Source organism: Aptenodytes forsteri, unplaced genomic scaffold (assembly GCF_000699145.1).
Source record: "Aptenodytes forsteri isolate BGI_AS27 unplaced genomic scaffold, ASM69914v1 Scaffold202, whole genome shotgun sequence".
NCBI classification, from domain to species: Eukaryota; Metazoa; Chordata; class Aves; order Sphenisciformes; family Spheniscidae; genus Aptenodytes; species Aptenodytes forsteri.
In genome coordinates this window covers 380,094-398,941 of record NW_008793961.1, presented here as the reverse complement: position 1 = coordinate 398,941, position 18,848 = coordinate 380,094, and the positions used below count along the sequence as shown (strand labels likewise).

At 43.3% G+C, this 18,848-nt stretch overlaps 1 protein-coding gene across 1 annotated transcript; it reads right to left on the bottom strand.

Moving 5' to 3' along the window:
• Positions 1-8,786: 8,786 nt before the first annotated feature.
• Positions 8,787-16,679, bottom strand: FADS1 (fatty acid desaturase 1). Its single transcript, XM_009289346.2, has 12 exons — positions 16,629-16,679; positions 16,372-16,482; positions 15,893-16,090; positions 15,000-15,101; positions 14,345-14,473; positions 12,921-12,981; positions 12,719-12,795; positions 11,505-11,602; positions 11,071-11,167; positions 10,395-10,474; positions 9,849-9,974; positions 8,787-9,081 (listed from the first exon to the last, which is right to left on the bottom strand). The coding sequence occupies exons 1-12, from the start codon at positions 16,677-16,679 to the stop codon at positions 9,030-9,032; spliced, it is 1,182 nt and encodes a 393-aa protein (XP_009287621.1). The 3' UTR covers positions 8,787-9,029.
• Between the last annotated feature and the right edge of the window lie 2,169 nt (positions 16,680-18,848).

The following is an 18,848-nucleotide window of genomic DNA, read 5'->3' as shown; positions in this document are numbered from 1 at the left end:
ATCCCTGCCGAAACCAGGACACTACCCTAAAATTTGAGGCAGCATGGAGTAAGCGTATGGCTTTTTAGATTCATATGTGAGACATGTAGGTCTGTCTTATAACAAGAAGTTCAGCCGTTACCCATTTTAATCAAGAAGGCATCATACTAAATTCCATTTTAACTCTGAGACTAGAGCATCCATCTGTCAGGTAGTCAACTTCCCAAGTACGGTTAATTCTACTGCAAATGGTCTGAGCCAGCATGAGTTTTATTCCTGCTTCAAAAGCATGAGTAAGAATTTTACCCCCCCTAAGATAGCCTTTGAGGACTGAGGCATTGCCAAGGCAATCCTGCTTTCCTCCGATATTATAGGAAGTCCCAACACCTTCTACTCCTGGGCCAGACATCATCCTGGTTCTCTCTGACAAGTTCTTCGTTGACAGGTACAACAGGCTGGAGTACACCGTGGCTTCAGTTCCTCCAGTACAAAAATCTTGAACAAACTATGACAGAAGAGAATCCTGATGAGTCCTATTGCTCTGATATGACTTCGGCAATTTTGCAAATGCTCTCTTCTTTATTTTCAGAAAAAAATTTCCACATGTTTTGCCTCTAGTCTTGCATCTGATGACACAAAGCTTAGGAATCTATCCTAGTCTATCCCTGCCGTGACATGTTCTACCTCACAGCAGTTATGGGTGGTGACTATCTTTGTTAAAGTGAAGTTGTTTTTCTCTCAGAAGAAAAGTTTTCTTCAAGAATTAGAAGTTATCTGTAAGACATAGACCATAACATGAACCAGCTACTCAGAATGTCTGTTCTGGAATCTGAATTAGACTCCAGCAGGCCTTTTCCCCTTATTTATTCCTCTATTTTGGTAACTTTGGAATATTTGCTTAAGACAGAAATATTTAGCTTTCTAGTTTCAAAGTTTCTGATCTTCCTTTTGGATGAGGGGAGAAGAGGGAATAAAATAAAATAAGATAAAATAAAATAAAATAAAATAAAAAGAACCTCAAAATTACCAAGACATAACCTGAGCTCGTTGGCAGCATCTTCATTCACCTTTTCTTTTACTTGGGCAACATCCAGCATTTATTACTTCATCTTATTGCTTTTTCATAACTGATTGTGAGATGATCCTGGAAAGGAATTCAGACTCACTTGTTAGGACATTTGCATCTTTTCTTGCCAGAAGAAGTTATCATTCTATCTGGCTATGTATCTAAATGATTGTTTTAGAAGCACTCACGTTCATCCCAGAAGATCTATTATGCAGGAGGTGACCTAATTATGATAATACTGCCCAAAGGACCTTTCTGAGTCAAAGCAAACAACAGCTACAGTTTACAAGGAAACGTCTTCTAGAAAATGAAGTTATTCTTGAATTTTGATATTTCCCTTAGTGGACAATCTATCACTGCTCCTGCTATATTGAACATTGGGCTAATTAACCTTGGTACTAAGAATTTGTACCTTCTGTATAGCTTGAACTGGTATGGATTCACATTTCAGCCGAGTATTTCTTTATCACTGACAGATTGAAGTACCCTTTGCTATAAAATTTCTCATTTTATGATCAAGTCACTGCCTCTTCTTTTATTGGGCTCAGGGAGCTCCGACAATTTTATTCTTCTACAATAAGGAACTTTCCTAAGGCTTTAGTTTTCCCTGCATCTCCACCCTATATCCTCTTTAGCTCTTCAACGGTGTTTTTGGATTGCAGGCACCACACCTGAATAAAATATCCTGACAGCAGACATATCCACGTAGAACACAGGAACTCTTCTCTATTCCTGTCCCTTTTTAGCCTTTGTACATACCGGTCTTCTTTTAAGCGTTTCAGAAAGCATCATTCAACCGGGAGCTCACGTGCAGCAGACAACACACAATGACTTCCATGTCTTTTTCTGTTCTGTTCTAATTATCTCAGAGATAATTAGGAAGGGCCAGAAAAGCAAAATGGATTAAATTTCTCAGCAGTGGCTGGTTCTCCTTGAATTAAGATACCCATTGGAATGGGTTTGTTCTTATTATTCTATCTTTTAGGAGAAATAGCATTTTGTATTTCAGTAACGAGCCATGCAGACAAGATTCTGCATGGGAACACTCCAGGTAGGCAGGGTCGCTTGATTTACCTCCCTGTGCTTTTTAGCAGAGCCTGTGTCTGTCACTGAGGGGAAAATCTTGCTCCCTTTTCTGCGGCTTGAGCCAGTGTGAGGAAAGCAGCGGGTAATAAAATGAAACAAGGAAGGTCCTGACAAAAGTTTTCTCTACAAAGGTAATTAGGCTTTGGAAGACATTGCCCAGAAAGCCTACAGGATCTCTGCCCCTGCAGGTTTTCAGGGCTCAGCTGAACAAAGCCCTAAGCAACCTTGCCTGAATTCAGTATTTACACTGTTTTGAGCACGAGGTCAGAATATATGACCCTGATATGATATATGATATGTAAATATATGATGTCCCTTTTAACCTGGACGATCCTATGATTCAGAGGTCCTGAGGCCCTGTTGTCTGCCCAGAAAGACACTGCCTTTGGCATCCATACAGGACGTATTTGGGCTGTCCAGAGATCACTTCCAGTAGCTGTAGGAGTTAGCAACACCTCTTACACACCAAGAAACATATATCAGTGAAAACAATCTTCTTCCCAGAGAACTGAGTTCTGACAGTAATGGTCACCTAAACTTAGCAGTTTAATATGAAGCGAGGCATCTAATCTGAACCAGTTGTGTGTGTTCTTCCTATAGAGCCTGAAGAGCAGCATCTCCAGAGGCAATTCACTGTATTTCTCTTAGATTTTTAATTAAAAGAGCATCTGGTTTACCTCCAATGGCTGTAGAGGGAGCCAAAATGCTTCATTTTTTAGATAGTTATAACTTTGAAGAGATTAATCCTAACCTAAGCATAGAACAACTTTTACAACGTTCCCACGAGGCTGCTAGATTAGCCTTACATGATTCCACCTCCGCCCTCCAAAGCCTTAGTAGAAGGGGGAAGAAGGGGATGGAAAAAAGGACAGGCTTGGCAGTAGAGGCAGAACAGTAAGAAACCCAGCCTCCAGCAGACCCAGAAAGGAGTTCCAAAATGGAAGGAGCATCACAAAAAATAGTCTGCCAAGAGCCTCCTGTTTTTACAGGGGAAGCATCAGGCTATATGCTTCTGCTCACATGCTCAGCTATCAAGTAGGTTTTTGAGCACTGGACAAGTTACAAATCTACTTAAAACCAACTAGAGCTGTGTGAAGCACTTTTCTTTCTTTTTTTTTTAAGGGCACAAACATTCAACCTCCTTTTTATGCATTAACAGCAATAAGCTATCATTCAAGACATAGTGACCATGGTTCAGAGGATGCAGAGAGATGTAGTTTCTTGGGGTGGATGACTCAGTGAAGAAATCTACTTGCAAACAAGCAAGGAAACTTAATTTGTTCTAGAAAAGCGAATTGCCCGTGCACTCTGTAAGCATGCAGGACTGCCCCTCCAAAAAAATAACTAACAGATGTATATATGCATATATTAAAAAAAAAATCACCAAACTGGCAAGGGTCCAAATGATTAGCTGCAAAAATCAAAAAGCCAAGCTAGTTCTTGTGACCAAAGACAAGGCAGACTACGATGGATCAGTCAGGCCTTTGGAAATGGCCTAACAGCTTCCTCTACATTAGCGACTCCACTTCACCTTTCTTTGCCTCTGGGGATCAAATGCTGTTTTGCATTCAACTTGCGAGACATTTTCCAGTTTTCCCACCTCAACAAGACCTGAAAGACTTTGTCGCTGACTGGCAAGCATCACGCATTTGCTACCATTGCATTGCAGAACCTGTGAAACAAAGCCTCCAGCAACCAAAGTGGAAGGGCAATTTTCACCATGACTATGTCTCCACAGTATTCCTAGAACATCTACTGGAGGTGTCAGACACATGTAAACTTGATGTTCTAAAGACTTTTTTGTTCTTAGACAAGCATTCCAGTGATTAAAATTGCACTGTTAGATGATATTTTATTTATTGTGGTATATTTATAAGCTAATTTTCCTGAAAAAAAAGCATTGTGTCATTTGATCCTCCAACTCTACAAAATTGCTACTTCTCAGAGAAGCAAAATATTTTGCCTAAAGGACACCATCATAATCAGCCTTTCATATAAGCACTCACCGGTGCGTTATTATTTATTGCTGTTTCAAAACTTTCTTTGTAGAAATTCCTCACCATTTTCTGAACACTTCATATTAGTCTCCGTAGCAGATGTAAATCGCACAGAAACCACATTCATGCCAATGAACTCTCTTCCAGTGTCATGTAATCCTCTTTCTTTCCCCACCCATGAGTAGTGTTGCATTAATACGTCTTCTACACCTGACCTGTTAAGAAATCTTTTATATTCCTTATAAAAGAACCTATCTTGGGAAGCAACAAATCATCCTGTTTCCGAGCGGCTCAGCTGCATCCATTATCTATCCTTTATGGACCTACAATCATTTTCATTTCTCCTTCTTTTCTAAAGATGGAGAAATTTCCGTAAACAACATTTCACCTCTTCAGGAATTCAGGATAATGGAAGCAAACACACAGATGGGTTGGGCAAGGATTGCGAATCCAGATCATTAACAAATAAAACCGAGTGGGTGTTGGGAAGGGGAAAGCTACAGCATTTTCTTCTTCCAGTTGCCCCATCACCCTTAACTGTTTTAACATCACCTGAACATTTTTATAATTCCAGCTATTCCATTGCTGAAAATGTTCCTCCCTGATTTGAAAAAAGTAATTTATTCTGGGCTGGAGCCACCTCTTTGTCCAATGATACTCCACTTAACTGGATAATCGTCAAAGCCTTATGAACCTCAGACTGCAGTTTTTAAGACCCCGTGCAAATGCCTGATGAATTTGTTCTCCTTTGAACGTCTTTGCGGACTATATCCTCTCCCAACATCCAAATCCCATGGAGAGGCTGAAGACTAACAGGCTTCACCTTGGGTGTAAATGCTCTGTCTTCATCCCTAAATAAGCCTTGCTACAGTGCTGAGGTTTTTTTAACAATTACCCTATTCATTAAATCTCTCCTTACACCATGCAATTCAAATACTTCATGGCCTAACCTGCCACAACTGTGGCAGAAAAAGAGCATGTAAGTACAGGATATGTGAATGCAACACACAAAACCTCAGAACTACCATCTTAGTGGTCACTTGGCTTTGAACAATTACCAACAGAGAAGATTAATGAGTCTCCCCTACCTCATGATCTGATCCACCGCAGGGATCTTCAGAGAGAATGAATTTTTATGTTTATTAAATCTGAACTAGATATTTAGCATACCTTTCATTTCCTAGTGTTTAGGCTGAACTAAAATAAAGACCCAAAAGCAAAAGGCCCAACAAGCTATTCCTGCTTACAGGCAAAGGTTATTTTAACACAGTCTTACCTATTACAGAGGGCGAGATGGGGATATAATGCTTTGGTTAGCGAGTTTTAGGAGTTCCATTCTCCCATCAGCCAGAAGTTGCTTTGAGCTGTGCATTAATTTCATATATACTTTAGGTGAACAGAAAAGTAGGATAATAGCAAGACTGGAGCCTTTAAACACTCACGCTTCGGTTCCCAGGGAAGTGGGATGTCCTCCTTCCCTTCTGATGCCTGACTGCCACCCTGTGGCTACTTCACAATGTTCGGGTTCCGTGTTTTAAGGCTGAACTGTGAAGCCAAAGGGCTTCCACTAAATGGCAAATTTGGGGCTGGTGTTGTTCCAAAAAGGAACATGTATCTCAATGCACGTTCAGAGAACGTGAAAGGCGTTTTGGACTTGCATTTGAATATTGTTGTAAAATTTCAATATTCGAAGTCTCAGGGTAATCTGCCACTGTGGACTATAAACAGAGTAATCACAGAAACTGAAGAAGCTGTCGTACAGCTTATTTCTCCTCTTGAGCTGTCATACGCATGGAGAACTTCTAGCAAACTCAGCATATGCAGAGCTGCTTACGTTGATTCAGGTCCCCGTTCAGTCTTACCCTTTAGGACTGTGAATCAGTTCATACGTGTTATTTTTCCTGGTTAGTCAGGCAATTGGTTTATTGTATCGTGGATGTTTCGTCTTTATCGTGGCAGAGCAAACACAAGAGTCTCCAAAGTCTTAGGCACTAAAGTGGAACTTAGACACATTATTCTCTTCAAAACTGTTAACTTCTAGATCATCCTAGCCCAGGGGGTAGCTCAAATTTATTTGAATTTTCAAAATTAAACATCCAGATACTGAACGTTCCGACTCTGGACATTCAAAAAAAAGCCACTTGCTGGGCAACACCAAGCACTTCAACATTGCTGAGCACTTGCGGCCCACTTGACCTACAAGCAGCGTTTCTTCTACTTACCTCATTTGCCACAATCCGTCTGGTAAGTACTTTCAAAGCTTCATGAACTGAGCTGAAGTCTAGCTGTCTTCCTTCAAAACATGTTGGAAGTACTTGCACTTTTATAGTATCTTCATGACTAGAGCACTAGTATCCAGCAACCAGAGAAGCTTAGGCTGTTCCCTTTTATCAGAGATGATTGAAAACCTGTCCTGACAAAGGAGGAAGAGTACCTTTCTTGCCTGTTGAAACCATTCTACTTGCACGTCCGAATTAAAGGTTCACCGGGCCACAGAGAGGAGGAGTGAACTTTAGTCTTAAACCTGGCAATTATGGCCAAAACGTGAGGAGATAGAAGCATTCTTGCTACCAGGACAGTCTGTGTGGTTTTAGCCAATGGACAAAATTCAGAGTTGTGAAATGAGTTAGGGAGATGGAACATCTCTAGAGGATTTTTGAAGACTTCCTTGTCTTCAGTATTTTCTCTTGCCTAGCTTAGGCAGCTCCCCACTTGTCCAGCTTTCTCCGTACGTATGAAGAGCCTAGCCTGGGGGATTGGAGCTCCTTATGGAGCCGAGAAGTTCAATAGCTCTCCTGACTAGCTTAACAAGGCTTCTGGCCCTCTGTGGCTTAGGGTCAAAACTCCAAGGTCAGAGGGAACTTTTGGCAGTGCCACTGAAGTTTCATCTGAGAGCTGATTGCCTGTTGAATTTAAGTCTTTACAGAACAGCTCTTGATTTCATCAGACATGCGTACCTTCCTACATATAAAGTAAGGCAACTTCCAGAAGTCAGGTGTAGATCTTTCTTTCCTTTCCTCCTCATTCTGGAGGAAGAACTGGTGTACAGTTTTGTTTTGGGAGGATTAATTTTGGTTAATTGTTTATACTGCATACTTCACACAAGCTGATTCCCTTCCTCCGAAATACAAATGCTGAGGTTTATGATAGTTCCCTCTCTGCAGCTGTGGACAGGCATTTGTTCCATGTTTTAGAGAGTACAGACTCTTAAACAGACATATTTTACTCTGATGACAGCAATAATTGGTAACATAAGGAATTTTATTATTAGACTTTCCTCCATCAACAGTTCTAATAATAAGAGGGAAAGAAACGGAGCAGGAAAAAACAAGGTAGAAGAGTAACTAAGGCCCATTTTCTTTATGGTCTTTATCAACAGGTATCAATGATTTAATTATTATTTTTTTATTTCCATTACAATTTTATTCTGTGTTTAACAGCACTCTTGGCCTGGGAAGATGCATTTCTTCCATTCCCTCACAAGCCTTCCTCTTTTTGGATGTTGATCAGAAAAAGCACCATATTGTTCTCAAAATCAACCCATCCCTTCTGGAGACTAAGCCACCCGTCACTGAGGTAACAGGGTGACGGAGCCATCTTCATTAGTGCTATGCCAGGTGCTATATCCTGGTTTGGCATCTGGAACGTTGGTGTAGTAAATGAAAAGACACCGGCAAACGCAGTAAGGTTAATTAACATGCCAATAAAATCACACAGTACGTGCTCTCTTGGGGTGTGTTTTGAAGGCACGTCATCCAACAGAGAAACACCAGCAATGTATTGGCTGATGTGTGCCTATGGGTATGCAGCCCGCTGACGTCTGCTGACTGACAAGTTAAACGCATTTAAACAGCACTCCAACCCCTAACACTTTTACAACTTCATTAAATTTGTCTGCAGCTCAGACAGGAACACCTCGTGCTCCATGGGCCAGAAGTCCGGAGTTCTCTCCGCTTAACAAATCACTCATCAGTTCGGAGGTTCAAAAAAGAGTGAAGCTTCAGGTGACCACAGACCGATTACCCTTTTGCGTCCTTAGTCAACCTTGTAGGGATCCCGAGTATGGACGTGCCCTATTTCTGTCCCTTCTGTCAGTAAAAGGGTTCAGTAGCGCTCAGAAGTATGGCACTGTGGAAACCACTTGCAGAGGCTCCATGGGAGGTTACGAATGGGCAAATAATGTACAGAATATGGCATGCCGAGCTCCCACATCTACACGCCTGGGGAATAACCTCCACTTTCCTGTTTCTCTACCTCAATTAGGCCTCTAATTAGATCTTTTTCCTCATGCTTATTCCTACAGAACTGCTGCCTGCACCTTCTCCGCCTCACCCACATACAAACAAATTGGTTTGGGCTCTCACGTGCTCTCCAATGCCCCTTGGTTTGGGCACTTCTATTGCCATTGGTAATTACACATACGTATTTGAAAATACTGTACCTACACAACTCCTTATTGCTTCCACATTGCACTAACTCCCGTGTTCTTTGATTTCGTACTATCTCCACTTTCTTAGTACATTCACAGTGAGAGCCACCTCACAAAAGCCTATGTTAGATAAGAGACTTCCCTCCTATGTACTCAGCAAATGAAGTATCAGCAGGCAGAAAGGAATCTGTTCCCAGTCCCAAAGCTGCCTCCAGCTTGGTCAAACACAACCTCCTCCATTCAGCTTTTCCCCATAACTCAGCACCAGAGAAGAGGAATGAAAGAAGCACAAGAAGAATTAAGAACACATCTTTTTAAAAATCGTATTAGTAGCATTCATCAATGGAATTAAGCTGCGCCACTTCCCCACCTCTGGCTTAGCCAGCTCTCTCTCCTCTGTGCAGTATCTTCATGGTGACCACCACAGGAGGCAACAAGGGTGGGGAACTCCTCTGTAAGGATCCACTGCTGCTTATTTATGTAGATAGGCATCAAGCCAAAGGTCCCCTGAATCTTTCAAAGAGCTGCCAAGAGAGAACCACATTTCTTTAGAAACAAGGTAATGAAATACAGCGTCCAGGGAACAGAGCCTTGTGGGAAGAATTCCCCTCTATAGATTAAGCAAAGGAGATCATAGAATCATAGAAAGGTTTGGCTTGGACAGGACCTTTAAAGGCCATCTAGTCCAACCCCCCTGCAATGAGCAGAGACATCTTCAACTAGATCAGGCTGCTCAGAGATCTTCAGAGGCAAGGCAATGTAGACTACAGCTCCTTGGAAAGCTGAAGAAGCAGCAGACCACTGGGGCTACATCAGACAAAGACTGGAAGGCTAAAGCAAACAACTTAATGAGAATGCAAACAAAAGGAGCAAGCATGGCAGAAGAGACTTTTCAATGGAATAAGAAATATCTGCGGGGCAAGGAAGGGAAGAATGAAAGAAAAAAGAAAGAATGAATGACAGTTCAAACTCATCTCTATGAAAACACGTTGTTCCCTGGGGCACACTCACAGCCAGAGGCGCCAAACCTGGCATCCTACTGACCTCTGACTCTTCAGAGCTGAAGAAAAGGAGCTCTCCATTAGGTCGTTCTTACTGACACCTTCTGTCTGCTGCTACTGAAACCAGCGCCGTGGCTGAAGTTTTCCAATCCCTTTCATAGTCATCTACATTATTCACAGGACTTCTGTGATCCAAGCTGGCTGCCCCTCCCCTTCCCATGTCCCTCGCTTGTTTACTCCATAATACGGTAAAACCTGTCACTTAGGGAATGCAGCAGGTTGATACATACTGCACTATGTCCGCAAAGGCGGTGAGCAATGGCTTGCACTGGTACTCAATACCATGTTTGGCACACAGGGACTTCACCAAAGGGGCCACCTTCCAGTAGTTGTGTCGAGGCATTGTAGGAAAAAGGCTGTGGAAAAAGAATATGGTGATTCAACATCATCCATCATCACCCCACAGAATTCCTGCCCCTCTTCTGTGCCTAAGCCTGGGAGTGCCTCAACCTCCCCTTGCGCCCATAGCCATTAGTGCTCCGTAGTGGTCCCTCTCATGTCACTTCAGTCAGTATCTGCACTAACCAGGAGGCTGGCAATTCTCACTCCTGTGCCATGCTACTCACATCTGTAGTGGTGTTGGTGCTCACTGGCGCTCCAAAAAGTTTCTTGGAGTTCCCATTCCATCCCCATATAAAGAGCACAAAATTTACCCACATTATTTTTTGTTCTTGTATTAGCTGATAGAGAGACAGGGACCTTGTAGGCTCTTCAGACCTAGTATAACTAGCACTCCTTGAAATACCCCCCCATCCCCAACCCATGCTTCAACTCACTGGTGCTCGATTTGGAAGTTCAGATGTCCACTAAACCAGTCATTGAATAAGGACTGATGAACATTACAGGTTGCCTGGAGCTGAGGAAAAAAACAGTAACATTTAAGTGTTGTTTTAGGAATGCCCCTTCTGTTACATGTGCCAAACACAACAGTAAGCAGGTACAAGTTCCATATCATCACATGCCTTCTGGCTGAATACAACAACTCCAAAAGCTATCTCCAGTCAACACGAGATGGCCATGCTGTGATATACGATCGTTAGGGACATAGTTTAGGAGAACAGACTTGACTTCCTCAATGAGATAAGCCATAACAACCATGACTTTCACCTCCCTCACTTAAAAAACTGTGTAATGACTTCAGAAATAAAATGAGAGAGAGCACGCAAGAGAGATCTGCATCCTTCCTGCACAGAAAGCTCTCTATCTGAAGAGCATTGTAGCATCTCTAATTATTTTCCTTGAGGCACTTGTGCTCAGCATTTGAAGCTTCCATCGCACTTCTGCACCTTCTTTCTTTGCACTAATCACTCACTTCACACAATGAGGCCAAGCTGCTTACGTTTTCCTCTCTCAGTTCCCATCACTTCTGTGATCAGCTCTCTTGGGCATTACATAGCCAGAACTATAATGTCTCACCTTCGAACTCACAGGTCTTTGGAAAGCAGGTCTTACCTGGGTAGAGAACCAGTCCACATTCTTATCATAATCGATGTGCATCGGGATGTGATTCATTTGTGTAATCCAGACAAACCAGTTACTCTCTATAAACCTGTGCATACAAACACACACAAAACCAGTACAGATCTCACACCTTTACCTTAACAAGTCAGTACAAAACACTTGTACACATACAAGCTAGTCGTTGCTTGACAAAACGAACACCAGGAACCCCAAACATCTGATCAGCAGATCAGACCTACACACACCTTCTACCTTCTAAAGACACATGCCTGACAGACAACCGCCTCTGTCTTGCTGAAAGGCATAATGAGACAGAAGAACAGGGAGCCAAGGAGAAAGATAACCAGGAGGCTGAAGAAAAGCTGACACGAAGGATCGATATAAACTGGGTAAAGAAAATGGAGGAATTATAAGTTGAATGATACCTGACTAACAAATGAAGCCCCAGGATACCCTTCACCCCCAGTAAGGGCAAGTAGGTGAGAAAGAATCGGATGTAGAAGGTCAGCATCCAGGCCAGGTCCTGTAGTATAGGGAACAGATAAAACTTCATTAAGAGGAAGAATTACTGGCTTCTGAATTTACCATCCACTCTATCTGGCACTCCCTTATAAAACCTCCCATAATATCTTCTACCGACAGATTTTTCCTCCCCGGCCCCATCACAAATCAGTCTGACACACAGCAGCTCCCCAGCCATTCCTGTGCTCGGGAATTATCCTGGTCTTATGAGCCCAGCAGAGGGCAAACACTAGAGAGGACATGCTCTAAAGCATCACATTTTCCTCTGGATCTAAAGAGAAAGAAAGCGGTGAGAAAACCAAAAACCTAGCCAATTAAAAGAATAAAGAGCTCTGGTTCACCTCCATCTCACCCTTTTTTGATCCTCTGCACATTTCTTGCAATCTCTTATTTCCCTCATGTTCATTTTCTCCTGAAGGTCCCACCTCCCAGGCAAGAATAAAACAGCAAGATGCCTTATCTCTAACCCCCACATCTCAGAGAAGAGACATTTTTTCCTGCATTTTTTCTAAAGTCTCTAAAAACCATGCTATTCCTCAAAGTCCTAGATTTTCCCCTACAAACTATCTTCCTAACAACTCTGAAAGTCTACTACACATCCCCTATTCCACTTCACGCTGAACTGCGAGGATTCAGCTTTAGGCTACCTGAAAGCTACTTGATTTTTACCCCCCCCCCCCCCCCCCCCCGATTTCTGCTACTTTCCCCCTTTTTCTGTGCCCATAGGGTTTTATTGTATTGGTTTGGGAAAACAAAAAAAGAGTGCCTAGAATGACCACTTCTACCTTAAACTAGACTCTCATGCTACCTGAAGGACAAGTTCTGTATGAACATCAACTCTGCAGAAGGAATGCTTCCAGACACTCACACACCCCGGACCGAGCCAGAACGTCAGAGAACATCTTTTGTTACCCAACTGTGAATGAATCTTTTACAGAGGAGAAGGGCTGTGCGGAAGGTACCCTCTCTCCCCCAGCAAACATTATTTCCCAAATCGTATACCCACACCCCTTGCCACAGAGATACACAGCCCAGAGTTCCTCCCAGTCATTTCTTGCACTGAAATGTATCTGTAAAACAAGGAGAAGTCACCATTGGCAAAGCGGAGCTGACTTACCACCCACTGTTTCCTCTGTACCACGAAGTAGAATATGTACCACTGGAAGTAAAGAGGCACCAGAGCTGGGGGACCGACTAGAGTGGAGAAATAGATTTGCAGAGACATTAACGGTGCCCTTTTATCCCAGTGAGATGGACTGGGAAAGGAAGGGGTTGAGTGAATGCTGTCCATACAACTGCGAAAGGGTAGGGTTACTCACTGATGAAGAAGTACTTGTGCTGGTGGTTATAAGGCATGAATTTCTTCTTTTGTACACCAAGCTGTTAAAATAAGCAAATTACTCAGGCTGTGAAGACAGCTAAAGACATCTGTGCACACACTCCTACCTACACTTTCAAAGAAACGCACACTTAGATACCTCCTAACCTTCGAAAGAGGTGTCCTGTCAAACCATGCCAGCATCCACCAAGCCATTGGCTTCATCATCCCCCGGAACTTCAGTCTGTGACTGCTCTGATAAGTTTTCATCCCTGCCTTGGATGCACAAGAGGCTGGGTAGTCCCTTGCACCACAGACAGCAAAGTGCACTGGAAGCTCTTTCCCTACAGAGGGCACAGCTGCCTAACAACACTTAAACCAAAACCCACATGAGGCACTGAGAACACTTCGCTGCCAATATAGACCTTCAGAAAAAAAGAAAAACCTATGACACTATTAACAAAGATGACAGTGTGTAGAACTCCCACCTACTTGCAATTAGTCTCCAAAGCAGAGAAATGAGCATCTAGACATTAAACTGTGTCCACAGGAACAGGGGTGAATAAATTATCCTCCCTCCGAGACTGCTAATTTTTCAGTTTTCACTGTATAAACATATCAGATCACGTCACTGACTTCCCTGAGGAACTCCATTATACCCCTGTACATGTACAAACCAATTAGGAAGAGCAGCCCTCCCTTAATTTCAATGCAAATCAGAGCATTTAAGCCAGGTGACACTATGAATTTATGTAACTATTTTTTTAAAGGACCGGCAAACGCTAAAGCCATTCAATTAATTTCAGAGTTGTACCAGAAATAACGTCGGACTCGAGGTGGTACCCGGTCTGACATCCACTGTCAGACTGAGACCACTGAAGCAGCTTCTTTGATCAGTAATTGTAAAAGTTCCCGATAGTCCTTCCTTGTCATCTGCTGCTTCATTTCCCAAAACACTACAATTAGTCAAAGCTGATCTTGTTAAAGAGAAAACCTTGCAATCTCTTCTTCATACAACTGCAAGTCTCTCATCAGACATATGAACTTGTAATTGTGATATACATTCTTATTTTAAAACATAGCAAAAATAACTTCTATTGAAATGTTAAGAATATAAAAATCCCAGAAGTATTGAAGTATTACTAAGGAATATTAGGGACTAGTGGAAGGAAAGTAGCACTATATAAAATAGCAAGTCAACTCAAACCATTTTCTGGATGTACTTCTCATTTTACAGAAGCAGTTTTGGTGGGTTTTTTTAACCTTCAGAATAAATTTGGAAAATTTCAACCCATAACAAGATTGTATTAGGGCAAAAAACGTAAAAAAACCAGTTGCCACATTAAGTATATGGAAGCTAGTGATGCCTCAGGATCTTTTTTCTTCTTCTAATGCCATAACCTCCCAGCCTTCACCAGGTCTCACCTCTACAGAGAGTGTTTTTCCCAAAGCAAAAAATAAGGGGTGCATGTTAACGTCAGGGTCCTTTCGGAAGCAGTTGGGTTTAGCGTGGTGTTGGAAGTGGAGGTGATTCCACCAGCTAGCTGGTGCTCCCTGCAGGAAGGGATGAGAAGAGAGTGCCGTAAAGAAGTTGTATCTTCTGCCCTTAGTCCTCCCTCCCCAGCAGTTCCTCGCATTTGCTTTCTTCTTATACTGAGAATGGTTTTGACTGCAGAGCATCCCGGGCAAGGCTCTCGCAGTCCCTCTCAGCACCGAATGCCCACCTTCAGATGGCCGATCACAAACTTGTGCACCCAGTGGTTCCACCTGGACTTGCTAAAGACTGAAAGGTGTCCAAAATCATGCTGGAGCCAGCCAGCCTGGGCCTGGAAGGAAAAAAAACCAACAATGCTGCTGGGGAAAAAGAAGAGTCAGGAGTCTCTGCATCTGAAAAGGGCTTTCTCTTCTCCCACGCCCACGCTCCTCGCAACGTACCCCTGGATAGCGAGAGCATTTCCACTACTAAGACCCAATCCAACCACTTATCTTTTACTATATACCAGTGCAGTCCAGACTTTGCCTAATGACTTTTAGTCCCAGATAGTTGTTTTCATGAAGAAGGAAAAATCGTGATGCCCACCTTCAGATGGCCGATCACAAACTTGTGCACCCAGTGGTTCCACCTGGACTTGCTAAAGACTGAAAGGTGTCCAAAATCATGCTGGAGCCAGCCAGCCTGGGCCTGGAAGGAAAAAAAACCAACAATGCTGCTGGGGAAAAAGAAGAGTCAGGAGTCTCTGCATCTGAAAAGGGCTTTCTCTTCTCCCACGCCCACGCTCCTCGCAACGTACCCCTGGATAGCGAGAGCATTTCCACTACTAAGACCCAATCCAACCACTTATCTTTTACTATATACCAGTGCAGTCCAGACTTTGCCTAATGACTTTTAGTCCCAGATAGTTGTTTTCATGAAGAAGGAAAAAATCGTGAAAAAAAAAAAAAAAAATCACAGAGCTCAGAAACAGCATTTATTCTCTTACAAAACTGCACTGAAGTCGGCAACAAAGTCTCCTTTAAGGAGCAGCTTGCTGGTGCCTCCTCCAAGTACTTGTAATTCCAAGGGGATCAGCTGGCCACAGGAGAAATAGCTGGGGTTTTGAGAGCTGCTCTGCCCTCTCCTCTAACTCGCTGCAGGTTCCCATGGGAACACAGTGGCTTGGCCCCTGCACAGTGCCTTGGAGTTCTGGCACAAGGGACCTCAGAAGCGCAGCATGGCATTCATTGTATGAAGAAGGCTGGGAATAAGGAGGGCTTTGACGGACTACGGGAAGGAAAAAGCAGGGCAAAGCCTGCTCTACCAAAGCAGCATGTCGTGGCACTGTAATGTTGCCCCTTCGGTGGAACCCAGGGAGAAGCAGAATTTTGGGAAGTCCGCGAAGATAAGACTTCTTCTGTGCTTACGGCAACAAGGACCTAAGTCTCAAAGGGTTGGGTTTTGGTGTTTCTGGGGCTCCTTTTTGCCTAGCTGCTTACCTGGACAGTACCTAGAAGAACTGCAGAGAAGAGGAAAGGCACTGTGGATGCTCCAAAATACCAGATGGTGAGCCAGGCTGCAACATCCAACACCAAGATGTGACAGAGATACAGGATGAAAAAGGTGCGGTTGGGGTTGAGAAGTCCCATTTTCTCAACTGTTGCACGGAGTTCGCGGAAATCTTCTACCAGTTTTTTCTGTGGGGAGACCCAAGAGTATCTGCTAGTCTGAAAATGCCTCAGGAGCTCAGTTTTCCCCCCTCGAGGAGCTACTGTGGCAATGGGGAAAAGCTGAGGGTCACCTGCAGACAAATCTTCACTAAGACTACTACTAATGACATGAAGTCAAGGGGAAGCTTCAGACCGACACAGTGATTCTAGGAGATACTATCATTTCACGTACAGGGAATTCTGGCTGCCAGTAAGAGATGTTAAATAGCAGAATTTCAACCCAAATATCAAGTTTTTAAGATACTTACATTCTTGCTGGGCTCAAAGCTGGGTTGATCTGGTGCCAGTTCCCCAATTAAGAGTGGGCTCATGTACTTTCTCACTAGTGCCTTGTCAAGATGAAATGCTATGAAAGGATCCTGAAATACAGAGATAGGAACAGGATGAAAAAAACAACCCTTCAGGTGGCAGCAAAAGAAACGCGTTTCATGACATCCTGGACTCAGCAGAAAGCAACCCAAGTAATGGAGCTGGCTGAACCAGATTTTACTGCCACAAATCTTACTGCTTTCTTCACACCATAAACGATCATTTGAAGCTGAATTCTCTGTATCATCTCCTAGCTGGATGCTGTTAAGTGCAGGTCACCAAGAAATACGGGCTCACTCCTCTCTTACTTCTGAATCTGAACATTTCATATCCTGTTGAACCTCAAGATACATCATCTCAACCACATACTCCTCCGTCCCTATTTTGTCTTTAGCTTCCATCTCATTTTTCCTCAGGCCCCATATCCTGAAATGAAAGTCTGACTAGGGAGAAGGGCAAGATGTTCGCATGAAAACTGAATCACCTAGCTGAACTGGGAAAAATAATGGGACAAGCAGGACACAGAGAGGTGATGGCAGCTTCTGGTGACCCACACCAATCTCTCAACAGCCCCACGTTGCTCCAAACATGCTTCCTTGGCAATCTCCAATGCCCACCCTGCCACATCTTCCTAGCAAAGTTTTGTTTTCTTGCTACCTGTCTCCTGTTCCTCATCTGGTTCCCTTCCGCATTTCTGAAGTCCCGTGAAAAGGCCTTTTTTCCCCTCCTTACCACTCAAAAGATCCCTGTTAGGGAAATCGGTTACTGTTGTCATTTAAATGCAATGTCAATCTCCATGACAAGCAGGCAGCCAGGTGAAAAAATCCCTAGTGATTGTTATCACTACAGATTCTATCACTATATTTAGATTGCAAATGCCCTGAGCACACATGGCACTTTGACATCTGCTTCCTACTGAAGATCTCCCATTTACCTCCTTTTGCATACCTCCCTCAGCCTAAGGATGCTTTTTCTTTTCTGAGACAATATTTGCCTACTGCGCATCGGTTTGGAAGCTTCCTGCACCATGCACTGTTCAGCACTATAATTACTAGCTCATCATCGCGTGCTTTTAAAATAAATTATCCTTTTAAAAGCTCTCGAGTCAAGAAAGGGGTTAAAAAAACGGCTGATGTTGCCAGCTCTGGGTCAGTCCTGTTGTACTTCAGATGTAGCATCCTCTCGCTCAGGCTTATGCGAATAAAGGAGGGATAGAGAAGAGGGGAATGCACATTTGCATTTTCTCATTAGAAGAGGAAAAAAAAAAATAGGGAGGAGTATGTGGGCAGATCAGAGTAGGATGGTACCACATGTTTAGACCAATCCTTTCCATGGAGGCTGTAAAACCTGGCAGTGCAATCCTAACAGGAGCTTCAGAGACCGTTGATTGCACCTTCTAGAAATCGGAACACTCTAGTGGCATTCAGCAAACTGAAAGTGTTTTTTCTTTACGTTCCATTTTTTTTTTTTTTTTCTGTTTTTGAGGAGCCTCATTCTTTCCACTTCCAGGACAAAACTATCAGAAAAATTGGGATTTACTTGGCTCGGGTTCCTGAGCAGTCAGCAGTTCAGCTGCACCCAGCAGTGACACAGATGATGACGCCTAAAGAATGCAGTTGGCTGCAATCGGACCGTCTAACTGCGCTCAGCCCTGTGTGCTGGCCACTGTGACCGACCCATTTCTGATCACACAATGCCAACGGGGCTTCCAAAATGCACGTGTGCATCCTGACCTCACGAAGTACGTGCAAATTCACATATTGTCTTCGGCTCTACATTATACGCCTATGATGAAGTGAGGGGAAGCACTAGATCCCAACTTCCATCCTTTCTGGTCAGGGACAAAACCGGACTGAAACACAGTCCATCAAAAACACTCTTGAGGTAGCTTCAACATCCCATACCCGCCCTTGGGTCTAAATACTTACATTTGGAGAAATGCATTTTCTTTCGGGAAAGACGTAAGCAGACGAAGGAAGGAAATACACGGACAGAATTGCCCCGCACCCTGCTGCCAATTCGAACAACGTCTACTCCGCCTTGCAACAGCCGTTGGCATTCAGACATGAATGATTTTTTTTTTTTTTAAAAGACCGAAATACGGCTTTCGGTAATATTTTGCACGAGTGCCATCTCTGGGAACCACGGTGCTGGGTTTTTAAAGTCAGAGGCGGCTGAATGCATTCATATACTTGCAAAAAATAAGCCTATCTGTGCACACAGCGGTGTCGCTACCGCTACCTCGGGTGTTTCTGTTCACTTCTGGCCTGTGGCTAGACACGTATAAAACCAGGAGTATTCTTATTTACTGCATGTGTGCAAAAATTACGGGTTTTTTTCCCCAGATTTATGGCCGGTTGCGGACACCCTATTTGCGCAAGTTTTACTTATTCCTTCAGAAATGTTACCTTGTAAA